General features: G+C 38.1%; 1 protein-coding gene across 9 annotated transcripts in view; it reads right to left on the reverse strand.

Moving 5' to 3' along the window:
* FTO (FTO alpha-ketoglutarate dependent dioxygenase) overlaps positions 1-26,934 on the reverse strand; it is a 251,628-nt gene that overhangs the window by 157,781 nt on the left and 66,913 nt on the right. For 8 of the 9 annotated variants that reach the window (XR_012765343.1, XM_075433825.1, XM_075433827.1 and 5 more), the window contains 3 exons: positions 25,772-25,851; positions 23,833-23,976; positions 17,056-17,175 (listed from right to left, as the gene is read on the reverse strand). Coding sequence is in view for 8 of the 9 variants with exons in the window: in XM_075433825.1 (XP_075289940.1) it covers positions 17,056-17,175; positions 23,833-23,976; positions 25,772-25,851 (344 nt within the window). In the remaining variant the exon portion in view is untranslated. The remainder of the gene's footprint in view (positions 1-17,055; positions 17,176-23,832; positions 23,977-25,771; positions 25,852-26,934) is intronic. The other variant, XM_075433831.1, reaches the window with a different exon arrangement.

The following is a 26,934-nucleotide window of genomic DNA, read 5'->3' on the forward strand; positions in this document are numbered from 1 at the left end:
ATTTAAGAAGTTGCCGTGGAAACAAAATAATTGGCCCAGCGAGGAGCAGTGTAAGCTTATTAACAACAGCACGCTGAAGTGCTCCATGCCTTAACTGAAAGAACCACCTGAACAGGCAGACCCCTTTAGTCTCCTCTGACGAGTGCAAACCATGGATGCAAACCAGCTGTCAAACCTGAGCAGGTTTGGTGAAGACGCAGGTACAACCCGAGGAGATGCTAGAAGCGAAAATGAATCCTCCAGAACTACAGAAGCCAGGAACATACCTCAGGAAACAAATGAAATTGTGATGAACATGACTCAGATTACCTTCTGACAGGGAAGCCTCTCTCTGCTTATCCTCTGAGCGCAAAACCGCTAACATAGTCTACATAAGAAAATTCTGCATTTTTCCGCACTAAAGTAGCCTCTGAAGCAGGTATCACAACTTCGGTTTAAAAAAGAAAATCTCTGTAGAAGACTCAACATTTTAAGATATTTTCAAGCAGTATAAGGTAATGCTTAGTATTACTGAAGCCTCTGAAAACAGAACACTGCTCTTAATAAATTAGGAGAAATAAAATGCCCAGGAAATTGGAAATCCTTCTTCTCTCCCCATTTCCCAGATTTTCATAGAATTTTCAAGCCTATTCCATTCACAGACCATTGCAACTCTCTGGAAACTACCCCAAAGGGTGAATTTTTCCTGTGTTTAGAGAAGTGTTTGCAATGTGTTCTACAATATGGCCTAGAAACGATATTTTGAATTTTTCACCTTTAAAAGATAAACTGGAATATGAAGAACACATGAAGAAACCAAAGTTGGATTTTTTTCTTTTTTTTTTGTGGAGAATACAATAAAATTGATATAGCAAAAGGAAAAGATTCATCACTGTTCATAAGACTTCATTCGGCCAGGGAATTTTTTCATCTGTCCTCTTCTTTACTTAGCTAGACAGAAAATAAATTTTGCTGGCTATGTTTAATTTCCACAGCTGTCATTGTGATCTAAAACATTTATATTGGAGCAATCACATTTATCCTCAGGAAACCAGGAACTGGAGTACCAGTTCACACACTGGCTACCTACTATCTTCTGACTCCAGCGGTGTCTTAGATTTAGAAGTCGTACTCTGAAAATAAGCAGTAAAATGTTTTTTGATTAAAATGTGTTTGAAAAATTCACTTAGTTCCTGAAATAGCAAAAGTTGACATGGTTCATACACGCATATGGACTGGGTTAGTGCAAATGTAAGACAAAATGAGATATGACAGTCACATGAAAACAGGATACAGATACTTCGTACTTCTGATGTACATCTCTAAGTTTATTTCAAGTAGTATACTTTGAATGTCTAGTAACGTATTTAATTGTATAAATCCTGCTTATGGAAAAAGTCAGCAAAGAAGAGCATCACAAGTAACAGATTCACAGCTCTAGTGAGACAGTCATGTTATTTACTTAAGTCCATTACACCAGCTTTTCAAATGGTTGTTTTGAAAAAAAGATTACAGCACTTCTGCAAATATTTATGGTTCAACCCAAGCAAGTAAGTAGTACTTTGTGACATATGCAAAAAGGAGTCAAGTAGATTTCAGCAGACTTTGAAACAGGACTAGCAAAATTATAATACAATCTGTATTTATACACAACATAATCTTCAGTATAAAAACTGCTAAGTACATTGTTCTAGTTATACTAGCCAAATCCACAAACAACTTGCTCCTTCTTTCCTGAAGCAAATTTTAGTTACCGAGGTGGATCTTATTATTCACATTTAAAGTGCTGACACAAGTTTAAGTTACACATTCAGTTGTATGTTCTTTCAGTCTTCTCTTGCTACCCCCTAATTCCTTTCCCCCCCCCCGCTTTTTTCTTTTTTTCCTTTTCCTCTCGTAGTAGAAATGGATTTACACAAAACCAATCAGAAGTTTCACTAAAAAACGTACTCTGGTTTTAATCAGGCAGCTCATCACTTAACATTTCACACATACACACTATTGCAAATGTTCTACCTGCAGACTTTTCGGAATGTTCTGCTACAATAAGGCCATAATACAACCACCCTTCAAAGCAAGTTGATTCAGAAATACATCTGCAAACAAAAAACTATTTTTGACATATAAAGTGAAATAATACATTCACACAGACATCACATTTTTAACTAGTTGCATCATTTGTTATTAGCAGTTCACGTATTTAGTTTTCCCAGAGCAAGACTTTATTAAATGCTGCAGCCATCAAATTAAAACTCAATAGATAAAAATTCACATCTTCATATTAATACCTTGCAGTTCTTGTGGTCCATGAAAGCAAGTATCTGCCTAGCGTCTCTTTTCTGCTCTATCATATACAGTGTTTTTTCTATGAAGAGTAACAGGAAGGAAAGCAAAAATAATTCTGAAAGATTAGACATCGACTTTCACATTAACTTCATTATGCTGACTACAAATAAAGTGTAAAAAGTACAGAGACTTTCTAATTTATTACTATTCTCTTTCCTGTTACACTATCTCTTGCACTTCCAAGATTCTTTATCCTTTTATTATCTTTATTACAATTTCTCTGTATTTTTTAACCATTCTCTCACTCTGTTATACTATCTTCCTTCTTACAATTGTTTCCCATCCCTGTTCTCCCTCTTTCCTGCAACTTTTTTCCTCCCAACTTCTCTCTCTGTTCCGCTCACAAAACCACCTTGGCCTTTAATCCTGCCTCCTACTGAACCCTCCCTCAAGTTCTTAGGCTTTCCAGACATTTTGTGGTGCCAGACTACTCACAGTTTCTCCACAGAAGTAGAAAAAACCACTTCTAAGTGCAAATGAAACTAATAAAACATAAGTGAAACACTAAAGTAACGAAAAAGGAAGGAAAGAAGCCAGTGTGGTGTTTAGTGTTTGTACAAGAGAAATCAAGCTAACCACAGGGCAGCAACTGAATGGCAGGCAGCAGTTAAACAATCTTCAACGGAAAAGTCGCGTAGGAAGCCACAGTGCCATATGCAGAGTTCCCCCTGGAGCACCTACAGGAAAAAAGTCCCCCTAAAATTTTGTCATGTCTGATTTTTCATCCCACAACCTAGGATTAATTGTCCTCAGTGTCTGAGCTGGATTCCTTGCATGCTGGAGCAGAACAAATACTACACTTTTTCACCTATCTGTCACAGCAAACATGAAATATTATGACAAAAGCAAACTAGCACTAATCTTAGCACCTCACAGAGCTGCAAGCAAAGCACCAGAAAGCAAGGTAGCACACAACAGACAGTAAAACAAAATTATCAAATAAGAGCTGGACAGGAGCATCTTGCTCCTGTGCTTCTGCTTACTTAACAGTTATCCTATCTGCTACAGAGCAACATTAAAACAGCCACAGATTTGGTAGGTAGATGAAAAGTAGGTTATTATAATACATTTCAATTTTCTGACAGATTGAACAACTTCATCCAGCAGTTCAGGCATTAAGCCCATAGCTGGTGATTGAGCTAAAACAGAGCTTTTACACACCAGTGAACTCATGGTCCAGCTCTTAAAAATATACATTGTTAACACCTGATCAGCCTAGTCTGACGCTGAGTTTTCTTAAAACACCAGGTCAGGATCAGTTATGTGTCTACTGGAAAATGCAGAGGCAGGCTATCGTAGCCAAGTTTGTAAGACTGGCATCATTTGAGCTGAGAACAAACTACAGTCTGAAGTTTGAAATGCCAACCCCACCAGGTGAGCTGCTCCTCTTTCATTTTTGGCTTCCTAACACTAATGTTTCCTTCACTGCTCTTCCACCACCTTCTGTGTTTATATGCAATATGCAAGTCCTAAACATCGCATAGGGCCATCGTGTATCAACATGATTCTCCTGTAACTGGCTCCTAGCAGTTTCAAGTACTACCAGGGAGATTTTCGCGTGGAAAATGCCAGTGAGGAAACTCTTGCAAGTCTTCTGCCATCCCCATACTTTTCCAGATTTGGAGTAGGTGGAACTGCCACAGCATGAAGAAATCTCCAGGTGGAACATCTACCTCAGCATCTGCAGTCAAGGAACGTGTTATGGTCATCGTTATAGGAGAGAGCAAAGCCAGTGCCACAGCATACTTCAGTAAACCCTGACAAGTGCCGTAGACCACTGGAAAGTCTTTGCAGTTGGACATAGCAACTCAGAAAACCTGGACGCATAACTGAATTCTCCTGGAGATGTCTGAACGGTTACACAATCCCAGGACTGTGTGAAAAACAGAACAGCAAAAAGCCTTTGCTGCTTCCGTCTCACCAGCTCCAGCCCTATGAGGAACACAGCTCAGCAAAACACAAAAAAGAACACAGTATGTAGAGAAAAGCTTGAAATGTTAGGGTAAGGATAACTTCTGCACAGCCACAACCTTTGAAAGAACTGAAGGCTTTTCAAATAGCTCAATTCTGAAAACACAGTAATTGGGACACAGCTGGCAGTTGGACAAGAATCACTACAGTACCTCCAAATCACCTGAAACAACAGCCATATATATTTATATACTCTAAAGCATGTGTGTGTGTATTTATACATACACACAATTTTATACATACGCACACATATACAATCTTTTCTTTAATAAATCTCTCCTAAATGGCTTAGAATGAGACACAGGTAGGTATCTACTCTTTTAGAGGCTAAGCAGGGAATGCACTCTTTCATGTGCTTTTAACGATGCTTCTTTCAGTTAAGGCATTTTATCTATTTTTTAAATGGAGGATTTCTAGAGGACCTATTAATTGCAAAGAGAATTTATGTTCTAAAGACTACAGCTTCAACAGACTTGGGACCCTACAGAAGAATGATACTCCGCTCCTCCTCCAAGCCCAAACTACCTCAAAGTAATTTTCAGATAAAATGGAGAACACAAAACCTTCAGTAAAAAAAAAATCTCAAAGGAAGAAACACTGAAAAAAAACAAATAAAAGAATGTACCTTTGACCTCTGGTAATTCAAATAGAGTGTTAATCACCAAAGGATTAACACCCTCTGCATTATAAATAACATAACCAGTCATCAGCAAATTATAACACCCCATATAATCAAGAAACACTGAAGTCTACCATAGAGTTATGCTGAAGCAGTTGGAGTTACTAAGATGAGAAACTAACACATTGTATCAGTTCAGTAGCATTCTGCAACTTCAAGTATTATGTACAACAGCTCGGTATTTAAATAGATAAACCTGTTTCCTTGTATGTATACATGTGTATATATACATACACATGTGTGCCCACATGTTTATGTACATAAACACAGAAAAAAGTAGTTCACACATTTTAAACATTACACTCATTTTTTAAATTGTTAGAAATCTATGCTTATATAATCTCCCTGATTTTTTTTTTCTCTGGGTAACTTTCTGTTTTTTTGGCATTAAAATCAAATATCTTTTTAGTGTACTTTGAGTAACTTTCTGCATTCGATGTAATTATTTTTGGCTTAAACAGCAACTATTTCTCCCTTATTTGGTTCTGTAGTATAACCCAGTACCATATAAAATGCAGTATTATTACTGCACAAAAGCATCAATGAGGAAATTTCTATCAAAACACACACTTTCTAAAATGGATGGCGGGGGGGGGGGGGCGGGTATCAAAGAAATTGCTACCCACAATATTCTGCTTTGAAGGAGACACACAGCCACCTCATCTTCTGCCATCCTCTCCATAACCATTTCTCCCATTGCAAAGCTTCCCTTACTCTATTTTCTCCCAAACCACACCACTTCTTTTCACCTGAGAGCCTTTGCCATCCTTTCCCATTCCTCCTCAGTCTCCAAAGCTTTTCCTGAGAAGCTTGTTTTCTATTCCCACTGTACCCAAAGGTCCACTCCACCTCCACGTCCAGTTTCAAGTTGTCCAGCCACTACAGCACTTCAAACCTGCCATCCCAGGAGTCCTCGCTCGTATTCCCTTTGGTCCTGCCATTCTGCCATCGGAACAGCTCCTAGCCCCCCCTTCCCAGGTTTTCATTGGCTGCTGGCACCTGCTGCCACCCTTTCCTTGGCCAAATGCAACCTGCAGTCTGCTGTCCCACTTGCTTTTTGCCCCCCACATCTCACCATTTCAAAAACCTGTATAGGTGTTTAAATAAGTAAACACTAATATCCTATACGAACTAAATGAGATGGGAAATAGAACTCGCTCAGCACTTACTATTTCCAGCTGTGCCTGTGTCTTGCTAATCTATCTTCTCCTCTAATTGCCCAGACAGGAGGGCTCCACAAGGACCAGGATCCCAATGTTTCCCCGAGAGCAAAACCAGACCTTTTCTTTACCATGGAGTAACTCGTGAAGAGCATAAAAAGCAATTCTTCTCAAAGGAGAACAACACAGTTCAAATTGCTTTAATTCGTAATCATGTTTTCTGCTGAGACCCCGAGATCAAGGGAGAGAAGATCTACATCCTCACCATCACAAGAAGCAGTTGACCTTCTTCCCAAGAGTGGTAACAGAAAGCACTGTCACAGGAGCTGGTGACACGTCTGCAGGCAGGCAAGGCAAGGTTGGGATGAACATGGACAGCTCTTCCCATGCATAAAAATGTTAAAATTAGGTGGAGAAAAAAAAGCAAGGTAGAATTTCTCCGTTTCAGAAGCCTTTACAATCTAAACTGCATTAGAATTTCTCATTGAAATCTTCAGTAAAAACACACACTCCTCTAATTCACTTCCGCACACACAGAATAACTAGCAAATTTCACTCTTTCAGGCCCACTATAAAACCCCACAGGATTTCTCCAACCTTGTGTCATTCTTCAACTATGAAATACAGTTTCTAAATGAAATACACTTTAAGCCGCACCATGCGAAAAAAGCACAGCTTAATTAAGTTAACTAAGCTGATTAAGCCATGCTCTTTCACCTATTACAGGAAGTATTTAGCCCTGGAGCGATCCTAAAGGCACCTGACACAGCATATGACATGTTTTCCAAAGATACTGTATATATTTAGTCACTGTGGAAGAGGAAAAAGCAAACACCCCATATGTCAGCGTGCTAACAAAAGAACGGAATAAGAATCAGCTGATAAAGCAGCTGTTTACATCTCATTCTTGTCTGGAAGGTAGGTATTACGTTACAAGGGGACAGATCAAGTTCAGAGAACATTACCCCAACACCTCAGATCTGTTTGCTATAAAATAATTGCAGTAGGAATGATCTTTCCAAAATCCCCGATCACTGATATTATTACTGGCATCTCTGTAAGTCTACAAACAACTTGGACAAATGGATTTAAAACGGAATAGATTACAGCAGTCTTATTTTAAAACCATTAAGATCAGATATAAAAAAAGGAGAAAGATTAAATGAGTTTACATCATTAAAAGAATTCTTTAAAGTTTTCAATCCTTTCAAATTGTCTAAAAGCAATTTCTAAAATAAAGACATAGCTAAATAGCATTATTCTTATCTTGACTTTTGCCGGTTCAAGGGTGCTGCTCTGTGTCTCAAAGATTTCTGACAGAGTGAGAAAACCTGGTCAGTATCAGAGTCTTTCCTGGGACCTGTCTGAAGTGTCAACAAGCAGGTAAGCTGAATATTAATACACCCTCCATCATCAAAAGCTGTTGCATACCCAAAGGATGAGAAATATTTTAATCAGCTTTCAGCTTGTCTAGTAGAAGTCAGTTTATTCCTTTGGGATTATACAGCTATGTGCTCAATTTTTGTCTTCGCTTTCTCTCTCAATGCATATTACTTTTGAAAGCAGCAGCAAAGAGCCTAAATCTGCTGTTTTGTTTGAAAAAGCCAGCTAATGCTGTGATTAAATTACAGTATTTTACATTTAACAAGAAAATGTAGAAGATAAAAAGCAAAGAATAAAGTTGATAAAACACTCCTGTATCCTGGTTTTTAACAGTAGGATTTCTTAAAGAAATCAGTAGGACTTTTTTGTTTTGTTCAATATTTTTGCAGGTTTTATGAGTTTTCAAGACCGATTCATCTTAGCTATCTTTTCCCCTTCCCAGTACGTTCCTAAGTTTTGATACTGCAAATTCACAATGTCTTTAGCGTAATTAACACCAGTGGAATTGACCTATGAATATATACGTGTTTTGCGAGCATGTGTATCAACTATGTCCTACATGAAAGCCAACAAAAGATCAGTAATGCAATAATGGTCTGAAGGGCCTTGACTGTAAAACTACAATCGTACAGTAACCTCTCCTTTCTCTACCGTCATTCCTCTGAGACACAGTCACTGTAAGGTTGCATTAATGAAGATACCACTTACAGGAGAAGACTTTCAAAAGTGAGAAATATTAATAAACTTAATTATGTATACTTTTAATCCTTTTAAAAGCATCAAAATATTTCAGCCTTAGGTACAGCCAGGACTTGTGTTGGCCTTCGCATTGAGCATCCACATAAGCACAGAACTAATTTCATGTTACTTCATCCCTGCTTCCTTGAGGACAGATGCATTACCACTGTAGATCTAATACCATGGTGGTCTTTACTCTTCCATGTAAGAGAAGACAGAAATACAAAGCTTACCTGCCGAAAGATTTTCAGATACTCTATTACTGCAAGGAATTCTGGAAAGCACAACCTTCATGCACTTGGGTACTACAAAGCATTGGCATAAATTGGTTTGTACAGGTTAATCTTGAAATAACTTCTGTGCAAATCTTTCATCACCAACATAACCATTCATCAGCTTTGAGTGAAGGAGTGAATTCTGTGGTCCTGCTACTGCAAAAAATTTCAGCACAGAAACTCCTATTTCACGAAATGGAAGTATGACATTGGACAGAACACAAGAACAAAAGGGTAAAGGGTGACAACTAGTAAACTTACTCTGTCATGTGTCTGAATTACCAGAAACAAAATCTTATCATTCACTTCTCCAAGCTGAGTCTCACCACATCGACAAAACAACTGACTTCCTAGCTACCTAGTGAAGCTTTAATTCATTAGTACACAGCACTCAGCTTGAAGATCGAGCTAAAATATAATTATTAGCAGTGTAGATATGCATACATATATACACACACAAACCCAAAATAATCACATCAGTTTATTCCATTATTATATTGATCCCTAGGCAGCTAGAAAACATGAACTGATGCACTATTCCCAGCCACTACCAGTGCACTTGGCAGAACAGCGCATACTAAGCATGAAGACCAATTCATCTTGAACACAGCTCCACTGATGCCATTCCTGCTCACAAGAAAGAACCTGGCCTGTTCTCAGCATTGATTATTCTATTCTATTACAGAAATGCAAAATGAGTCCTATGAAAAGAGATGCCATTAGTCTGATTGTGATAAACAATCACACTATTTTACAGCAATAATGTGGAAGATAGTCTACATTTAAAATTGATATTAGAGCCTCATATAGAGTTCAGATTCACTAGCAGTCCACAGAGAACTGCCAAAACCTGATGTGGAGACATTTGAGAAAAGCCAGTAATTATCTTCTTACTGCAGAACAGTAAACATTATGTCTACAGCTTCAGGATTATTAAGGAGAAGCATGTGTAGTAACAAATTAAAAGTACAAAAAAGATTCACTCAAAAGCTCCTGAGAGCTAGAACTGGGAGCTGCCAGGAGACAGCTGAGGTCAGCCAAAACACAGTAAGCTCCTTCTGTCACACTTAAGTGGACAGAACTTGCCTATCTGAAAAAAAAAAAATATAAAATCTTAGATGCAACCCAAATTCTACAATTTCCAGTCATGGTAGGGGAGAGGCAGAAATTTGCTGGGTTCCTTCAACTGCAGAATGTTCTCTCCCTTGGACACGGCCAATAAGTAACTCTCAGTTACAGTAAAAATCATACCCTCATTTTTTTTGATGAGGAATTTAAGATCAGAAATAGTCTGGAGTCTAAAACCAAAGTAAGACCTCAATGTTTTGATCTTGACACTGATTTTGAAAACCACACTTAAGTTACTTGCACAAGTTAAACAGAGGGTCAGTAAAAGAATTAACACCTCATCATCAGACCATAATGCTTTCCATGGCAAGCACTGAAGCCAAGTTCTATTTCTTTATATATAAAACAAGAGCTGTAGTTTTGATCAAAGATGAAGTAACTGGTAAAAAAAAAAACAAAAAAAACAAAAAACACACACTGCAAAACCACTATTCACCCATGATCTTGTTAGGAATTAGCAGGACTGATGATCAGATAGGAAAGAAAAGGTATCTGCAGCAATGGCAGCTTTTTGGAAGACATCACCTGCTTTGCTTACAACAGCCACTCAGAATGTAAGACAGCTGTATTCTATTTCATAGTGGCTACGTAGCCACTAAAATACAATAGCAATAAAACCATCTTTAGCAATACCAGTTGTACTAAAAAAAAAGTTACAGCCATGTAGATAGTGACATTTTAATCATATCGCCATTTGCTTGCACAAATTGGAAATCACAACTTCCCCTAATTTATAGCAATCCCAGTAAAAATTATTCCTGCCAAACCACTGTAATTCTGTTTCAACACCAAACTAAATCTTTTTTTATGTATCTATATCTGTAGCTCTATACCTGATCAATTCTATGATTGTATAAATGAGAACTAGAAACCCCTTTAAGAAATAATAATTAAGTTACATAACATAGATACAAAAATTTAAAAAATACAGAAGAAATTCTTTTCAAGAAGTGTTATTCTCAGTGTTCAACTATGGTCTTTTATTCAGTTTTTCTACTAGGAAATAGATATTTAAGAACATAGAAGGCTTTGCAAAGAATAACTGACTAGTAAGACAACAGCACAATGCTACTACTCTACTACTTCCACAGCAAATAATAAGCCTCGATAAACACACTGTTAATAAAAAGATCTTTTATTATTCCAGTATATATCCATCCAAGGTTCTGGGGAAAAACAGTGGACAGAGCATACAATTTTATACAATCTACAGTAGCCCCATTACACCTACTCTTCTTTCACTGAAGTCAGTCGCCACAGTTCCCATCAACAGTAAAAGGGCAACACCAGGTTCTAAAACATCCTTCCAGGGCGGACACCGGATTTGCAGGGATGCAGCAGGAGCCGCATCGTGGGCTATTCCCTCTCTGCCACACACTGGGTGACTCGCAGTACTACTAAACGTAGTCTAATGCTCCCTAAACTCTTTTCCTACTTTGTTCCTGCTGCTGAGAACTGCAAGCAGTCACCCGCAGTGCTCATTCCCTATAAACGCATTTTCTCTAAAAGTAACTTGATATAATTCAGAAGTTACATAAAGAAGTTAATAAGATCGCCACAGTTAACAACCCCAATGTACCTGTGTATGTATTTGTGTGTAGAAGTACATACACACACCTACAGTCACACTATGGACCAGCTCTGGTACTCTGTCCCCTTTGAGAAAACTGTTACATGGGATGGAGAATCCTGTCAAAGCCACAGTGCCCAGCTCAGACACCGAGACCCATTGACGCAATTCCAATATAAGACTGGGACATAACCCATATGCGCAATTTTGACTTCTGTTGATTGTGTGTTATATGTATTTGTGTTTCTAGTACTAACACACCTCATCACATTTTACATGCAAGTACATGTATACACTACACAATCATATACTTCTGAGAGTATAAAAATATAGTGAAGATGACAGAAAGAAGCCCTGTTAGAGTTAAGCACAAGACAACAGAATTTGAGACACCTAAAATTGAAGCTCATCCAGATACAGCTGCGTGCACAAGAACACCTACAAATGTCAAACTTGTAACTTGGGTGCAAACCCACCTAGAAGGGAACGGAGAAAGGGGAGCGCATGGCACCTCCCCTGCACCGGCTGCCAACCCCAGGACATGCGCAGCTGCACAAGCCACCCATGGTCCTCCCAGCCCAGCTGTCAGAAACCCATCTCACTTTCCCATAGGACATAAATTGTCCTAAACTCTTCCTGGCTCGTGCCGGTTCACATTATAACCTTAACGTTTTCAGCGTTCTCAGTATGCTGTACGAGCTGGAAGACTGCCCTTTTAATAATTCCAGTTTATAAGAGAAATGTTATAGCGGTTCATATCAACACAGCTTAGACTCAACCAGCTCACAGAAGGGTTAAAAATAGAAAGTGCTATCCACTGGTTTGCTCTGATGTTCCTGTAGATATTGTCACTGGATGTATCCTCAGTAGAATTCTATTCAACACCTCTGTCTTTAAGTACAAAGCTGTAGGCTGTAGCAGCTTTAGGAAACATAAGTATCCTTTTTTCTGCTGCACAGTATCTGTGTGTGAAATTCTCTAAAGGGGTTTAAGTATTTACCCTGAACACTATCAGACAGTTTCTAAAATTTTCCTTATCCCGTTGCAAAAACACTTCAAAGAGAATCATAAACACAGTTCTTTGTGCTTTCAGCACACACTTCGTTTTGGAAGCTTAAGTCTGAATTCCCTCAGAATCGCAAATATTTTTTTTTCTGAAAGATGAACAATACAAATTTGCCCTTTTCTTTTTTTTTTTAAAGATTGGTAGTAATCCTACTACACATGATGCTGAGTACTTTCTCCCATTTCTGACAGCTGGGTCAAGGAAACTAGTGTTAAAAAAAAGAAGAAAAACAAGTGTTCAGGATCAGGTTTTGTTGTTGTTGTTAAGATAAAAGGTACACTTCCAGAAACATCTGACTCCTAGTGTACACAAAATATAACCTGCCAAAAATGCATTTATTTAAAGGGTCTGGACTAAACAGATAAGAAGAGCCCAAAAAGACAAAAAAATATGGCTAAAATTTGGGTCTTCGATTTGCCATGTTGTGCCTAAATTTCACAGCTCATTAAGCAAATACGATCACCCATCACCGTATGGCCCTCCAATAAAGGAGCGTGACACTCAATATCTTAGCACAAGGGGAAAGCTAAAAAAGAAATTAAAATAATACCTCAGAATTTCTTGAATTTCAGCTGACAGTGTTAAACCAATTCAAATGTCAGTTAAGTTGCTCCGTATTTTCTGAAAAAAGCTGAACAACCAACCAGCCTGTTTGTGATCCCATTATCTTTTTTTTAAACTATAATTGGTTAGCTGTTTAAAATGCCAACATCTACAAAAGCTAGGAGGACTCCTTTTAAAAGCTCATTTTCTCTTACAGCTTTTCAAGGTTATTCTGTAACTGAAATACTCCGATTTAAATACATATTTAAATCCTTATTTTAATTTGGGGGGGGAATATATATTATGGCCCTGGGCTGAGATTTTGTAGCTCAAGTTTCAGCCTCGACTCAATCTAACCATCAGGCTGTAAGCCCCTGACAATAGTGGCTTATAGCTGAAACTGAGACATACTTCGTACGTAGCACTAGTAGCAAATAATGAAATAGACCTCAAAAAGGAGAGAAAAATAATTTTACAAGAAAATAGCCTTGCTCTCTGATTTCAATTTAGTTGTATAACAGATAAAAGCATGCTATTGACACTGACAGTAACAACGTGACTAGTAAATACAGTTTTTAAAAAGTCTTACAAATCAAGATGAAAGTACCGCAGAAAGATATCGGTTTGCATGAAAAGTCACTCTGCCCATTACGACTACACAAAGTGTGCACACTTCTGCTTTTACACTACATGTACAAATTAAAAGGTGTGCTGCACTTCAGGATGCCAAAAAGTGAAACAAATAGTATAACAATTACCTGTGTTTCAGTTATACCATTAAAAATCCGTTCTTCCAGAGCTGTATTTCATTCCTTTAAGTAGACCCTTTATAGTAAGCAAACAGTTTTGCTGTTAAATATAACTCCAAATCAGTCATACTTTTCCCTACATTTTAGTTCTACGATTTTATTCATCTTGTCAAATTCCTGCATAAATAGGTGGGATTAAATGGAGCCTAGCCTACCTAACATAATTATATATGTTGTGATTTTATACTGCAATGAAACTGATACATTTTAATAATCCCAGTCTTGGCTCTTACCCACTAAAGTCAATAAAGGTTATTAAGGTTAACTACCATATAAATACATTGCTACATTGCTAAATGGACTGTCAAAGCAGGGTACACAATTCACACCACATAGCACTACAAGGGTCTTCATTTATTTTCTTTCTTTTTAAAAGGAACACTATATGTGCTAAAAAAGTCTTTAAATAGTCAATATTTAAGTATAATCATATGTTCACTTTTCATTCCACAAACAAAAAAACATTAAATTGATTTACATTTTACTTGTTCAAATGTGAATCAGCCTAAAACAAAATAAACAGAAAGAAAAGACTGTAGGACTTCTGCAGCTCTTACTGATATGGTGTGGTGCTAGAAGATTTTCATAGCTAAAATAAATGTCAGATCGCAAGGTTTGCATGATATCAGACCCTAAGAGACAAATTGTCTCTCCACTGAATCTCAGAACAGCTACAGCAAGACTTCCTCACATCACATGAGATTTCAGCTTTTCAGACTTCTCTTTACCCAGAAAGCAGTCTTTTTTCAAATGGTAGCTCTCTCTTTGAATTCAGCAAGCATTTATCCTGATGTTGCAGACGATAACATTATAATCTTGGATGACTTTAAAAAAAAAAAAAAAAACCCTCAAACATTTGAATAGCCTTCATATTTTCAAGGGAGGGGGGAAAAGAGAAGACGATTGGTTAAACTGCTTCGGATTTAATGGTTCATAAATTCATGAGGTAATATTGTGGGAAATGTGATGTTTTATCAGAATGTCATTCAAATGAAACGTTTAACATTTACATCACAAGAGCGAGCTCCAAGTAAAACTATCCTCAGGGAAAGAAATGCCAGGAATAAACATTATGATAAAATTGTGTGCTTTCTACAATGTATAAAAATATTAAATAAAGCCCAAAGGTCTGAAGATACTGGGTTAAACTTCCTGCAGTATGATACTTTTCTGCGACACTGGAGCAATTACAATTAGGAGAATCAGAAATTATTTTGTAAAACATTCTTTTCTTCTTTAAGACTGCATTACTAAACAAGAAGAAAAAAAAGGCACGTTAGGAATCTTTTGCATCACTCTAGACATACACATAAAAAAACATAATTCAAGAGTTGTTCAGCTCACACACAAATGTAAGAAGAACACGTTGCTTAAATACTCTCTTTTAAAAAATAACTCCTTTTAAGCAAGGATCCTCTACCAAGACAAGATCAACAGCTGTAAGACATTTTTAAATTTAACCATTTTGCCACTTTTTTTTTTTTAAGAATCATCCAGCTAAAATTACAAATTTGGAGAAAAAACATCGACTGTAGACTACTGGGTACTTTCAGAAATACCTTTCTGATTTAGCTTAATGCTGTGGAAGCTAAGCATGCACCAAAACACTGCACTTTTTATGTTAAATTGCTGTTGAATTTGTTAACCCACAATTGATTTCCTGTGTTATGGAATCTTAGAGATTACAGCTAACTTGAAGCAACAGGGATAATTCTTGATGTTAATGCTACATTTCTATGTATTTTTACTAAGCCAGTGCCTGTTGTTGCATTAAAACTGCGGCTCAACATTGCCCCCTACTGTCACCTTGTGAAACACTAAAGGACAAAACATGGGTGAAACCCCCCAAAACCCAACCTACCCTCCAAGTCCCAAAAAGCAGTAAGCATCAAATTTATTTAGAGACTCAACAAAACAGACACTCTCAATTAACATTCTCTTCTGTCTCCTTCAATAGCTGAAATTAATTTGGAAAAATATGTTATAAAAGTCATATAACATTAAAGCAATTTTAAAAATTTAAATTAGAAGCAGCTTCTGTCTTGGCCCAACCATCAGTTTGCTGATAAATATCATCCTGCAGCCTGTTGAAAGGAGATACACTGACGCCAACCATGTTTCTAATTAGAGACACATGGTAACGTCACACCAATTGCAGAAAACCTAACCCTTGAGAATTCCCCAGTTTGCTGGTTTTCCATGTTCGCAACACACAATGGATATAAAATAACAATCATTCTTGTCTCTACCTCATCTAAGCCTGTGTTACAAGAGAGAAAGTTGTCATTTGAAAGAAAAACAAACCAAAAGGTTTGTGTTAAATTACAGAGGTCATTCAAGAGTGTGAGTGCCTATGAACACAGAATTGAGGAAAGAGCCCCACATAAACAAGTTACAAATAATTTATCTCCTTTTGTAGGAAAGTTTAATGATCACTGATTCCTTGTGGCAACTGATTTCACAAATGAAAGCTCTACTTTTCCACACTTAATTTCCAAGCCTGAAACCAGCCCTTGCTGGAAAAGCTTACAAGACACTTGAGGTGGTTAGTGAGTCACACTTCCCTCAAAACTAAAGAGCATATTCTTGCCACACCATACCTCTCAAAAAATTCAAACACACCTCTACAAGTCACATTCAGCATCCTCAGCTTCATTACAAACTTTTCCAAGTCAACACAAATTGAAGCTTATGCTGTGACCAGTGGAAATGACCAAGCAGTGGCTTCTAATGCAGATGTAAGGATATGAGAAAGACACATCTGCCAATACAGTTCCTTCTGCGTAAAAACCTAGAAGCTGGCATGCTGGCAATTGTACCAAACACTTCCACAAGCACAGTCTCCCAACTGAGTCTCTGCTGGGACAGCAACAGCATGCAGGTCAACGGCCTGTTCTCAAGGAAAGCAGGGATGTACTTTCACGTACACAGGAAGCGATATCACTACAATTATTCAAGAAACTACTCTCCTGTTGTTGGTTCTAGCTGCGGTGTAAGTGTGCAAGCGGACTACACAGAGAGAGTTGTTCCCCCAGATCATCGGAATTCGGTCTCAACTTTCCACTGTTGTCACTGGCAGAGTTGTCTATCTTGGCATCATACGAGAAAGTTGACAACGCACAGTTTCACGTGATATGACTGTCATCTTATGAGGCTGTCAAACTTCAAAAACAAGGAAAGTCAGGAAATAACTAAAATCTTGGTTTTTTGGATCTTATTTTGCTCACATTATTTCTGGCTACTATGGGAGAAAAATAAGAGGCGGCAGTGGAAGGCTGACATTGATTCTACTTTTCATATGTTCTGAATAAAGTTTAAATCCCATCACTACAGTACAATTAAAAACATAATTGTGAGCGCTCTCAGAATTAAGCTTTAGAGACTTCGGACTACAAAACTAGTACTTACCATAATCTCCATTTTTCTCCAAAATTCTTCCAGTTTAGCCATAGGCTTAAGCCACCAGTCGGTGCACTTCAAATACCGCTTGCCTTGAAACCAAAACTGCCTGAGCCACTCAAACTCAATCTGCAAGACAACAACATACGGGAGCGTCAGCATCGGCGTTGGCTCCTTGGGGCAGGAGCGGGGCAACATATGCGCCCAGCTGGGTTCCAGCAACCCCGCAGCGCCAGGGACGGTTACCAAAGGACTCATCTCCAAACGCATCCTTACACCCAGCTGCTTCTTTTATTTCTACTTCCACACGAATCTGTGCCCCGAGCTACTCCCTTCCAGCCTAGAGAGGCTCGAGCCCCACCTCACTTCCTCACACATGGAGGGAACGTTACAGGCCCAGGTTCGCTCGCACTGCAGACCAGGACACACCGCCTTCGGCTGGCTGTGACGGCCACCAGGTGTGCAAGGCCTCTGGCCCCCGAGGGGCGGACGAAGCCGGCAGCCCTGGAACCGCGGCTGGGCCAGGGAACAGGGAACGGGAGGGCAGCGCAATGGCAATCCATAGCCCTGGTCCTCAGAACTCAGTACCCATCTCTGTTGTGGCAGGTATGTTTCACGGCCAGTTCAAAGCTGCTTTAATCATTATTTATACCACAAAGAAGTTTTTGTTTATCCCTGCTGGGCTCTGATGATGCAAACAAAGACAACCTGCCAAGATGGAAGAATAAAGAAAACTGCCCAAAGCTGTCACCTAACACATCCCCTCCTGCAAGGGTGAACAGAATGGCTACCGAAACCTGCGAGTGTTTCAGCTAACATTAACTAAATGGTTGGTCAACGTATGTTAAAGATTCCAATAAAAGAAATGTAAATTTGACAACATGATTAGTTTGGCAGTCAGATCTTCAAACATTTTCAAGAAGCCTGACTGCTAGCCTAGTGGCTTTTTAGCACAGAAGTGCGATGATAACTTTCCTAAAAAAAAAAAAAAACCAAACAAAAAACACACACACCACTAAAAAACAACCTGAAGGACAGTTTGCTTCCTCTACAGCATCAATGAGGTATGAAGGATCACGTTATGGTTTGTTAAAATTATCTGTACACACAGTTTTGGGAAGGTTGAGCATATCAGCAGTTCAGCTAGACTTTTATGCACTCAATACTCCTTCCTCCCTACATTTCTTTCTCGTTTTGCTGGCCTCTACCATGAAAGGGCTGTAACACATGATGTCTGGCAAACATGTTTCAGGAAATGAATCACATGAGGCCATTAATCAATGAAATTTTTTTTTAAATTAAAATCAATGTTACAATATGGCTCATTACAACAAGAATCTATTTCAGTCAATCTGATTTTTGACTACTCACATTGATTTGTTACATTAATCTATGCAATTTCAGTCCAGTTCAAGTCTGGCATCCTGCTCAAATTTTAAATGTACCTCAATCCTACACAGAATATACAACTTGACACAGAAGAGCTGCTTTTTAGGTGCAAGAGGTAAAGTTTAGCACCGGCCTATTTAATTTTCCGCAGGGTTAGCTGGTCTCATCAGAGGTCAGTGTACCAATCACAACATGTGGCTGTTTAACGAAGTGGACAACCGCTTACTATGGCTCTCAAACTCAGGTCCACATTCATCTCACAGTGTCTCCGTTGAGCTCTAAAATGAGTTAATAACCGGGGGTTTCAGGAGAAAAACAGTTTCACCCGCCAACTAAGCCATCAAGCTGCTTGACAAGCGGCTGCTTTGAACTATATCACCTCTGAACAGACAACTGTTGATTCTGAAAATACAAAAAAAGTCATCTTGATGGGGCAACGGTGGCATGATTTCTCTGTCACTCCATCCTTATTTTAGACCTATGCAAGCATAAATACTTAGTTTTGCTAAAAACCTCCAGAGATTCCAGTTATGCTAAGTTTTTTTGGTATTTTTAATTAACACATGAACACTTTTTACGCCACATCCATTACTAAGGACATGTTTTAACATGAACATACGCTATCTGCTTTCCAAGTTCTCCTGTAAGCTGTGCCCCCCCTTGCTTTCACTGAGCTCTGTTCAGCAGTGTCTTCTCCTGCAGCAGGAGGGCACTCCCCTTGGTTGCGTCTTTCCACGAACAGGAGGTGCTGCTCCAGGAAAAACCCCACAACAGTAAATACTGGAGAGAGAAAAAGCCCAGTTGTATCCTCAGTGGAACTGAAGTTACAGAACTTTCATCTTCCGTGACAAAACTCTCAGGTTAACAGCTCTTGCCAGGGATTTTGTCAAAAAGTCTTAATTTGGTGTGTCCCATATATCAGAGCTAACTTTAGCTAGCACTAGAAAGCATTTTACAGGACTGAACAGGACAAAACCTCAACATACTAACATATTAAAAAAACATCTATGCCGAGTCTTTTAGGAATAACTTTCATCTCCTAATTAATTTTCACTTATGACTTACATCTGTGCAAGTAAGCTCAGAATCAGACCTTGTATGTCTAACCTCAACATATTTTCAAGTTGTCCTTTAAACAATGATTAAAGGCCAGTTTTAGGTTATAGTCAATACTGGGTAGTAAAAGGCCAACAGTAGCATTTGACATTTTGTGAGGCAGTGCTCCTCAGTCAATTATTTAAAAGTATTGGTTATTAAATGCCACACATGTAGGTGATCTATATTTTCTCTCTTCTGTACCAGCCAGCCACCAACCATGCTGTCAGCTCACTGTGATGTGCTAAAACATATTAACCTTCCTTTGGCAGCATACACTGCCACCCTTTCTTAGCAGCGACCTCAGTGTCTAACACTATATAACTTCAACTTAGCTAGCCCAGGCTTTGCTACAGCCCCATGCATTCACCACACTTGAATTTCTCTACTGCTGCCATAAAAACAGATATGCTGTAGGCAAAAGTGACTGGACCTCACAAGCAACACAGCAACCAATTCAGTCACAAGTTCTGATCATGGTAATGAGGATCTGATAACCACAGCTGAGCAAAAACCCTGACAAGGACAAACACCTACCTTTTCAAACCTGAGCACTCTGAAACCTGCCACATTTTCAACACAATGCCAAGATGCTAAAAAACTTCCTCTAGTGTTTTACTTCATATAGAACATCTGATTATTAGTTTGATGTTGGCATTAGTCGGAGGAAGGAAAACGAATTTTCGTTGAAATGGGAAGAATAGGTTGGCGATGATCTTTTCTGCAGATCTATTTTTATATGAATGAGCATTTACATCATCTGCCCATCAGTGTTCTATTACTCAAAAAACTATCTCCTTGTCAATGAGCTTCCCCAGGTCCCCTGTAGCTCTGCTTGGGACATACCCAGTAGCTGCATGTATTTTGGAAAGCCAAGTGTGATTTAGTAGAGGCAAGAGGTTCACATTCAGTGAACTCCGCAAGATCAGTTATCTCAGGATAAATTATTACTAGCCAAACAACAAGCTGATTGCTTAAAGGGGTAACTTCATTCAGCCACTAACACTATGTGAGCATTGTCAGGCTATCGCACTGCACAGCTGTCCAGGTAATTACTTCTGTTCACCCTGCTACACTCTGTTCACTGGATACCCTGCCACTGAAGTATTTGTTCAGACTTCAAGCCCATAAGCTACTCCGACAAGCAGCACATGAATGGCCTTAATTAAGGTTATCTTTACTTACAACTACAAAGTACATATTGGAAGTGACTCACACATCTAACAAACAGCACATACCTCGTAATTACTCAGATATTCCTTTGAAGGCTGTTTTAGTAAGGGAGACCATGACAACACAGCCAAGTCTAAAGCAAAATTAAACTTCTACCTGGCTGCCCGCTAGAGATGCTAAAAATCTCCTCAGGTTAGCAACTTACTTTTTCGACAGGAAGACCTCTATCAAGACATCTACCACAAGGCTCTGACAAACGAACTCTGAGAAATCTAACAGCAGCAAAGACATCCCCCAGATATCCCTCCCTTACACCTCTTTTAGAGGTTTCTCTGCCTACCACAAAAATGGAAAAAACTATGTCCCCAACTATGCTTCAGATCTTCAGTTCAAACCCATTTTATCAGCACAGCAAGTCAATTTTCCTGCCCAGGAATACAAAAGTGAAGGCACAGAATCATACCTCATTCTTTCACACTTGCTCTTGGGTATTTTCCCCTCTAGCAGACACAGATAATTCACCCAGACCTCGTTTGGCAGAGTAGTTAATTTCAGCACAGACTGTGAACTTGTACTGAACTACTACATTTTAGCTTAGTCACACATAGCCTGATGGTACTGTGGCGATTTTGTTCCAGTTAATGATCTCTGATGACTGCTTCAGAGGTGCCAGCAAAAGGACTGAAAAACCCAAACCCGTAGCACTTCAGGAAGATAAAAGACTGTAGAAAAATGGCTGCATCTAATTATACGAGTTAAACCCTTGTGAAGAACTTCAGTTATGATAATATTTGAAAGTAAAATACAACCATACCACTTGTTTAGAGATGCGAATGCTACCTATTTTCAAGCTCATGATTCCCGGCCCAGAAGAACAGAAAAAAAATTCACAATAAGGTTTAGAACTAGCACAAAAACCTGTTTATCAGAACAGAAATACATAGGCAAAGTTGGGTGGCAGTTCTTCATTAATTCTACGTTTGACTTTCTGTGCAATTTTGTCTTTTGTATTTAAAAATACTAACAAACTAAGGGGGGGGAAAAAAAAAAAACAAACAAAAAAAAACACACAGTCACCAAATTCTGACCACACTGATCAAATGGAAGACTCACTTTCATCAATAAACAGCTGGATTCTTTAAAAAAAGAAAACACATTCTTGTTCTTCACCTGCCTGAGAAAATTTGAACCTAAAACTTGTATTAGTGCCTGAAGATAAAGATGTATCATACCGTGAGTAAAAGAAGGTAGGAAGTTTTTACATGCAAAAAAGTTGAATTAGCCCCACAGATCCATATGTTTTCACTTTAGGGATGTTTGAAAATGAAACCTGCATATACCACAGTGATATGCCACTAGAAATTCTGTCTATTTGTGCAACAAATAAATGAAATTTAAATAGTACTTTAACATATGGAATTTATCCTTCGAGTGAAGGGGCAACCTTGGGAAAAATGTATTAAAAAAAAGGTGAGTGGGTATTCTCTTTTCACATGAAATATAGATCCAATGTGTCTGCTAAGTCTAAGTGTGCAATGTGTACAAGTTCAACAATGATTTCTGTTACAGCATATCCCATCTGTGTAACAGGAAACATCCCTGTATGTCACACAGCAAAATTATTCAGGTGACTGCAAACACCAGGGGCTAGTCTCTCACCTGATGTAAACGGCACATGTCTTTGATGTTAAAGGAGCCGTGCAAATTTACACCAGCTGCGCATGTGGCCCTAGCTGTGCGAACCACATATGCGTATAGTTTTATGGACTGAACCTGATTAATGAAAACCCTGCATGCATCAGACTTCTTTAAATTGCTTTAGAAGCCGTTTCGCTAGAAGTCAAGGGTGCAAATCTTTTGCCATCATGATACTCAACCTTACCAACTGTAAGCACAATACAGATAAAAACGCGTTCGATGAAGTTTTAGTAACAATACACAGTATCATATTCCTCAGCAGACAGCAATTTAAACAGTTTACACAAACCCTCATTCGAGTGAAAATTATCTCTGTACTTTATGGCTCCTAATAGCGATCGTACTTACCTCAGTAGCAATACAGCACAGCTCCTTCAAAATGTCTGAATATAGGAGCGCTGTAAAAAACCACTGATGTTTAAGCAAAAAGTGGTTCGGAAGTTTGTATTAACTGGTTGCTATAGCTGTTTTTAAGAGATGATCATCAGTGCTATACAATTAGGAACAGCTGAAAGCTTTGTTTCAGGTAGAACCAGGGCAGCTAAAAAAAAATCTGTCATTCTGAACTCCTAATAACCAGCCTTGACTAGATTTTCTGTAACTTTAAAAAAAGAAAGCAATAAAAGTAATATTAAATTTACCATCTTCAGAAACACTACATTTGTAGGAATACCCAGTCCATTGTGTCACATTCCTGACTCTATCCACTAACAGAGAATAAGCCAAATTACATATTTTGCGATATTGCCTCCTTTTATACCACAGGAAAAACTACCCGTTTCCGCAGTTTCCCAAAACACTGTTTGATATCCTCATCTCATTTGTCTAATCAATGTGTTTGTTAGGACTCCAGATCTGTACTTCAAACAAGAAAGCACTGCCAGCTTCAGTGGAATCCTGTGAAACTGCACTGTTACACTTACATGTTTTGTAGCACAGAACGACCTGCTTAAATACGTTCCTCATAATTATTTCCACTGTATTTTCTTCAGAATATACTGTAGAGCACAACTCACAATTGTATCACACCTGGCGTTCTGTAAAAACCTGGTTCAACATCTGACAGACAGGTGAAAAATTTAACCTCTTTACCTCTATTTTTTTTCCTCTCCCTTTCTATTACAGAAGTGCTAGAGTAGTTCTGTTTGTCCACCACACTATCAGATTTGGTGTAATATTACTGAAACTACTCTTTTACTCTACCAGCAGAGGGATCTTCAGAAGGAAAACTGAAAACTTCATGGGAATGAAAGCATCAGTCCAAGTTAATCCTAATTACAGTACTCAAGTAAAAAGTCATAAAAAATACATTTCAAACTTATACGGGCAACGCCTTGTGAGCAGCTGAATACACTTAATTGTCATTAACTCCATGAGCAGACTGCACCTCTCACAGCCTAGCTGAAGTATTCTCTATGCAGATAATCTCACCTCATTATGTATTTCTTCTACTTGCTTTATAACTGCAGTTTCCAGTGACTTCAGAGATAAAGCCATTGAATTTGACTCAATCTGTAAATTCTGGAGTGCCAGTTCACATTGTCCAAATATGTATTCCAATGTTCCTCTTGAGCACTATAAAAATACAATAAAAAATTTATATATAGCCACTTCAGAACATACATATTTCTCAAATATACCAAACTATTTGCTTCTGAAACAATCAAAGTGAAGGAGCAGAAGGGATGTATTTCCGTAACTTTATTTCATGATCTTTTGAACAAAAGCATAACGTCCCCTCGATTGTCGGTGTAGTTATTGATATAAATTATGCAAAAGTCTAATCCATCAAACTTCTAGCCAACCAGTACAGCATAGATGGAAAGGAGAAGGAAAAGAAGTCATTTTAAATTTACCTTACAAATATGCCATACACAAACACGGCCATATTTTCCATTGCTTCCTGGCCAGCTTTATGACAATATTGCAGAATCAGTTGCATTTGCCTGGTTGTCTGGGCTCCCAGTAACACTAAAATAGAGTTCTATGTCCAGTCTGAGAGAGCTATTTGCTTACAAGACATAGATAATATACACAAAACAAATTTACACTTCCACTTTTGTTTTCATTACATTTTCCTCAAGATTAGTAGGAAATACGTAAAAATCCTTTTGAAACAAAAGAAAGAAGACATCTACATATTTTAATTACTTTCAATTAAATATCTGTACCTTCAGTTAAATTTCCAGGAATAATCTTGAATAAGGACCCCTTGGTCTCATATTTTTCATAAACAAAATTTCCATACTATACAACTTCAACTCATAAATTTAAAAAAACCAAAGTATAATCACTTAATAGAGAAGCTTTTCACACTTTGAAAGTAAGTCTGTTACTTTTGCAGGAAAATGCAGACAGAAGCAGCACGTCAGACCACTCTTAAAAAGAGAGAAGAAAAATACAGAACTATTTGTTTTAAAATGTACAGTGTACTTGAGCTTTATGTCAAAGCCCAGTTCAAGCAAGCAAAGTGTATATTTGTTTGAAGAATAAAACCACCTTTTTTATATTACAACTTATATGTATGTATGTCTCCATGTTTCATGTATTGCCTCATTTCTATACATGTAGAAATTAGGAAGTGTAACACAGAAAAAAAGAAGTATATGGATATATGCATCTATCGCTTCAATAGTGGTATATTTTGCCTTGATGAAGAAGAAAGTAGTGACTGTAATTGTTTAAAATATCTTTTTACAACACAGTATATTTTTATTTTTCTGTATGCTTTCCCATTAGAATACTACGTAAACAAAACTACTGACAATATCATGGAAAGGAACAGGGAGGTCTAGTAAAATAAAAAAGGTGTCTCAGCACTTAAGAATATCAGGCTGAAGCCTCAACACAACTCTGAGACAAGGGACTCTGTACCACCTTCCTGCTTCGGCAATCCTCAGATGCACAGAAGGATCCAATTTAAAACATCCTCATGACTGCCCTTAGTTATTCTGGCCTCCTAAAGGCCACATTTGCCAGTGGACACTGCTGACATACAAATTTTGAGTATTTCTATCCCATTGTGAATATTGTCTTTCAACTGGGACCAGGACACGAACACAGAAAAAAGTTTTAAAACACTTCAGGTAAAAAAATCAGTTGTTTTTACGTTTCTTCAGCAATCCATGAGGTGTGGTGTAGCACATTCGTAACACATATCGTCTATGCCTAACTGTGAGTTTAGGCAAACCACCAATACAGAAATAAGTGTACCTCAAACCAAAAATAAACAAATAGCAGTTGTTCACAAAAACAGTCCAAGTCTTAACTGTGAACCACAATTCTGGGTAAGACAACATGATGCTACATATACGGTACTAGAATATTAGTTTTATGCATGACCAAATAGCAAACCATTTTTGATACTTACATCTGCCACTCTGTGAGTTGAGCTGAATCGAGGTGAAAAACCAGCCAGAACACAGTGCTGATGCGTCATATTGAGATCATCTAGGGAAAGATTAGAAAACCTTAAGTACAGGGAAAAATTCTACTTAAAAAAACTCATTCTGGCTGAATAGGAATATAAAAATAAAAATCACGAAAACAATTTATAAAATGAATAAGTAGACAAGTGTTATGAAATGGTCTGAATTCCCACGAGAAAGTTTAGGCTTATTTTCTATTTGCATGAAGTTTGCAGATAGGTGAAGTTGAAAAGTTTGAAAAAATGCTCCAAACCAAACAAAAACAACATAGGAAAAAGTTATTTCCTACATAAACACAAGGGTTAAATTGCATAGAGCCAAGTGTTGCAAGGGCCACAGAACACTATCTCTGGACATTGCAATACTTAAATATCACAATCACTTTCAAGAAGAATTGTGACAGAAAACAAAACTAAACACTTCCACCGCCCCATTGAGTACCCATTCACTGTGGTGTTTTATGTAGCAAACGCAGCACTGGCAGTACTACATTTTGATTTGTACCTTTAGTTGAACCCTTGGCAAATCTCATTGTAGAGCTCCCCTTGAAATTGCTTCCAACTGTCTCTAATCCTTTAGGACTCTTAGAAAGAAGCCTGTAATTTTAATTTAAGAGTTTATAATTCATCTAAAACTGTAATTGTACAAAAATAGTTGAAGCTTCATGGACTGCATGTCTGAAAGGATATTTAAAAATACATTCTAGGTCTTAAAAGATTACAGTAAAGATTTGTGTTTCTCTTTCTTCTAAAAATATATTAATTGAAAAGAAAAAAGCACTCTCTGCTGAATTGGCCATTGTCCATTTGGCAGCAAAAGCTTTTACTCAGATATAGAACGCTACATCCAGACTACTACTTTGATTTTAGAGCCAAACCAAAACTGTTACCTTCCTTGGACACCCATGTCAAAAACTACCATGGCACTTTTGTGGTTTTAGGTAAAATACAGTACGTATGGAGTTCACATCAGTTTTACAGGACTAAACACTGATGGGTGAAGTTTGGAAGACCAAAACACAGCCTCTCCAGTATTACACATCACATAAAATACAGACATATAAAACTAGGAACATACGTATCAGTCCTGCTTCGGAAAACGGCAG

This window comes from Opisthocomus hoazin, chromosome 12 (assembly GCF_030867145.1).
Source record: "Opisthocomus hoazin isolate bOpiHoa1 chromosome 12, bOpiHoa1.hap1, whole genome shotgun sequence".
NCBI classification, from domain to species: Eukaryota; Metazoa; Chordata; class Aves; order Opisthocomiformes; family Opisthocomidae; genus Opisthocomus; species Opisthocomus hoazin.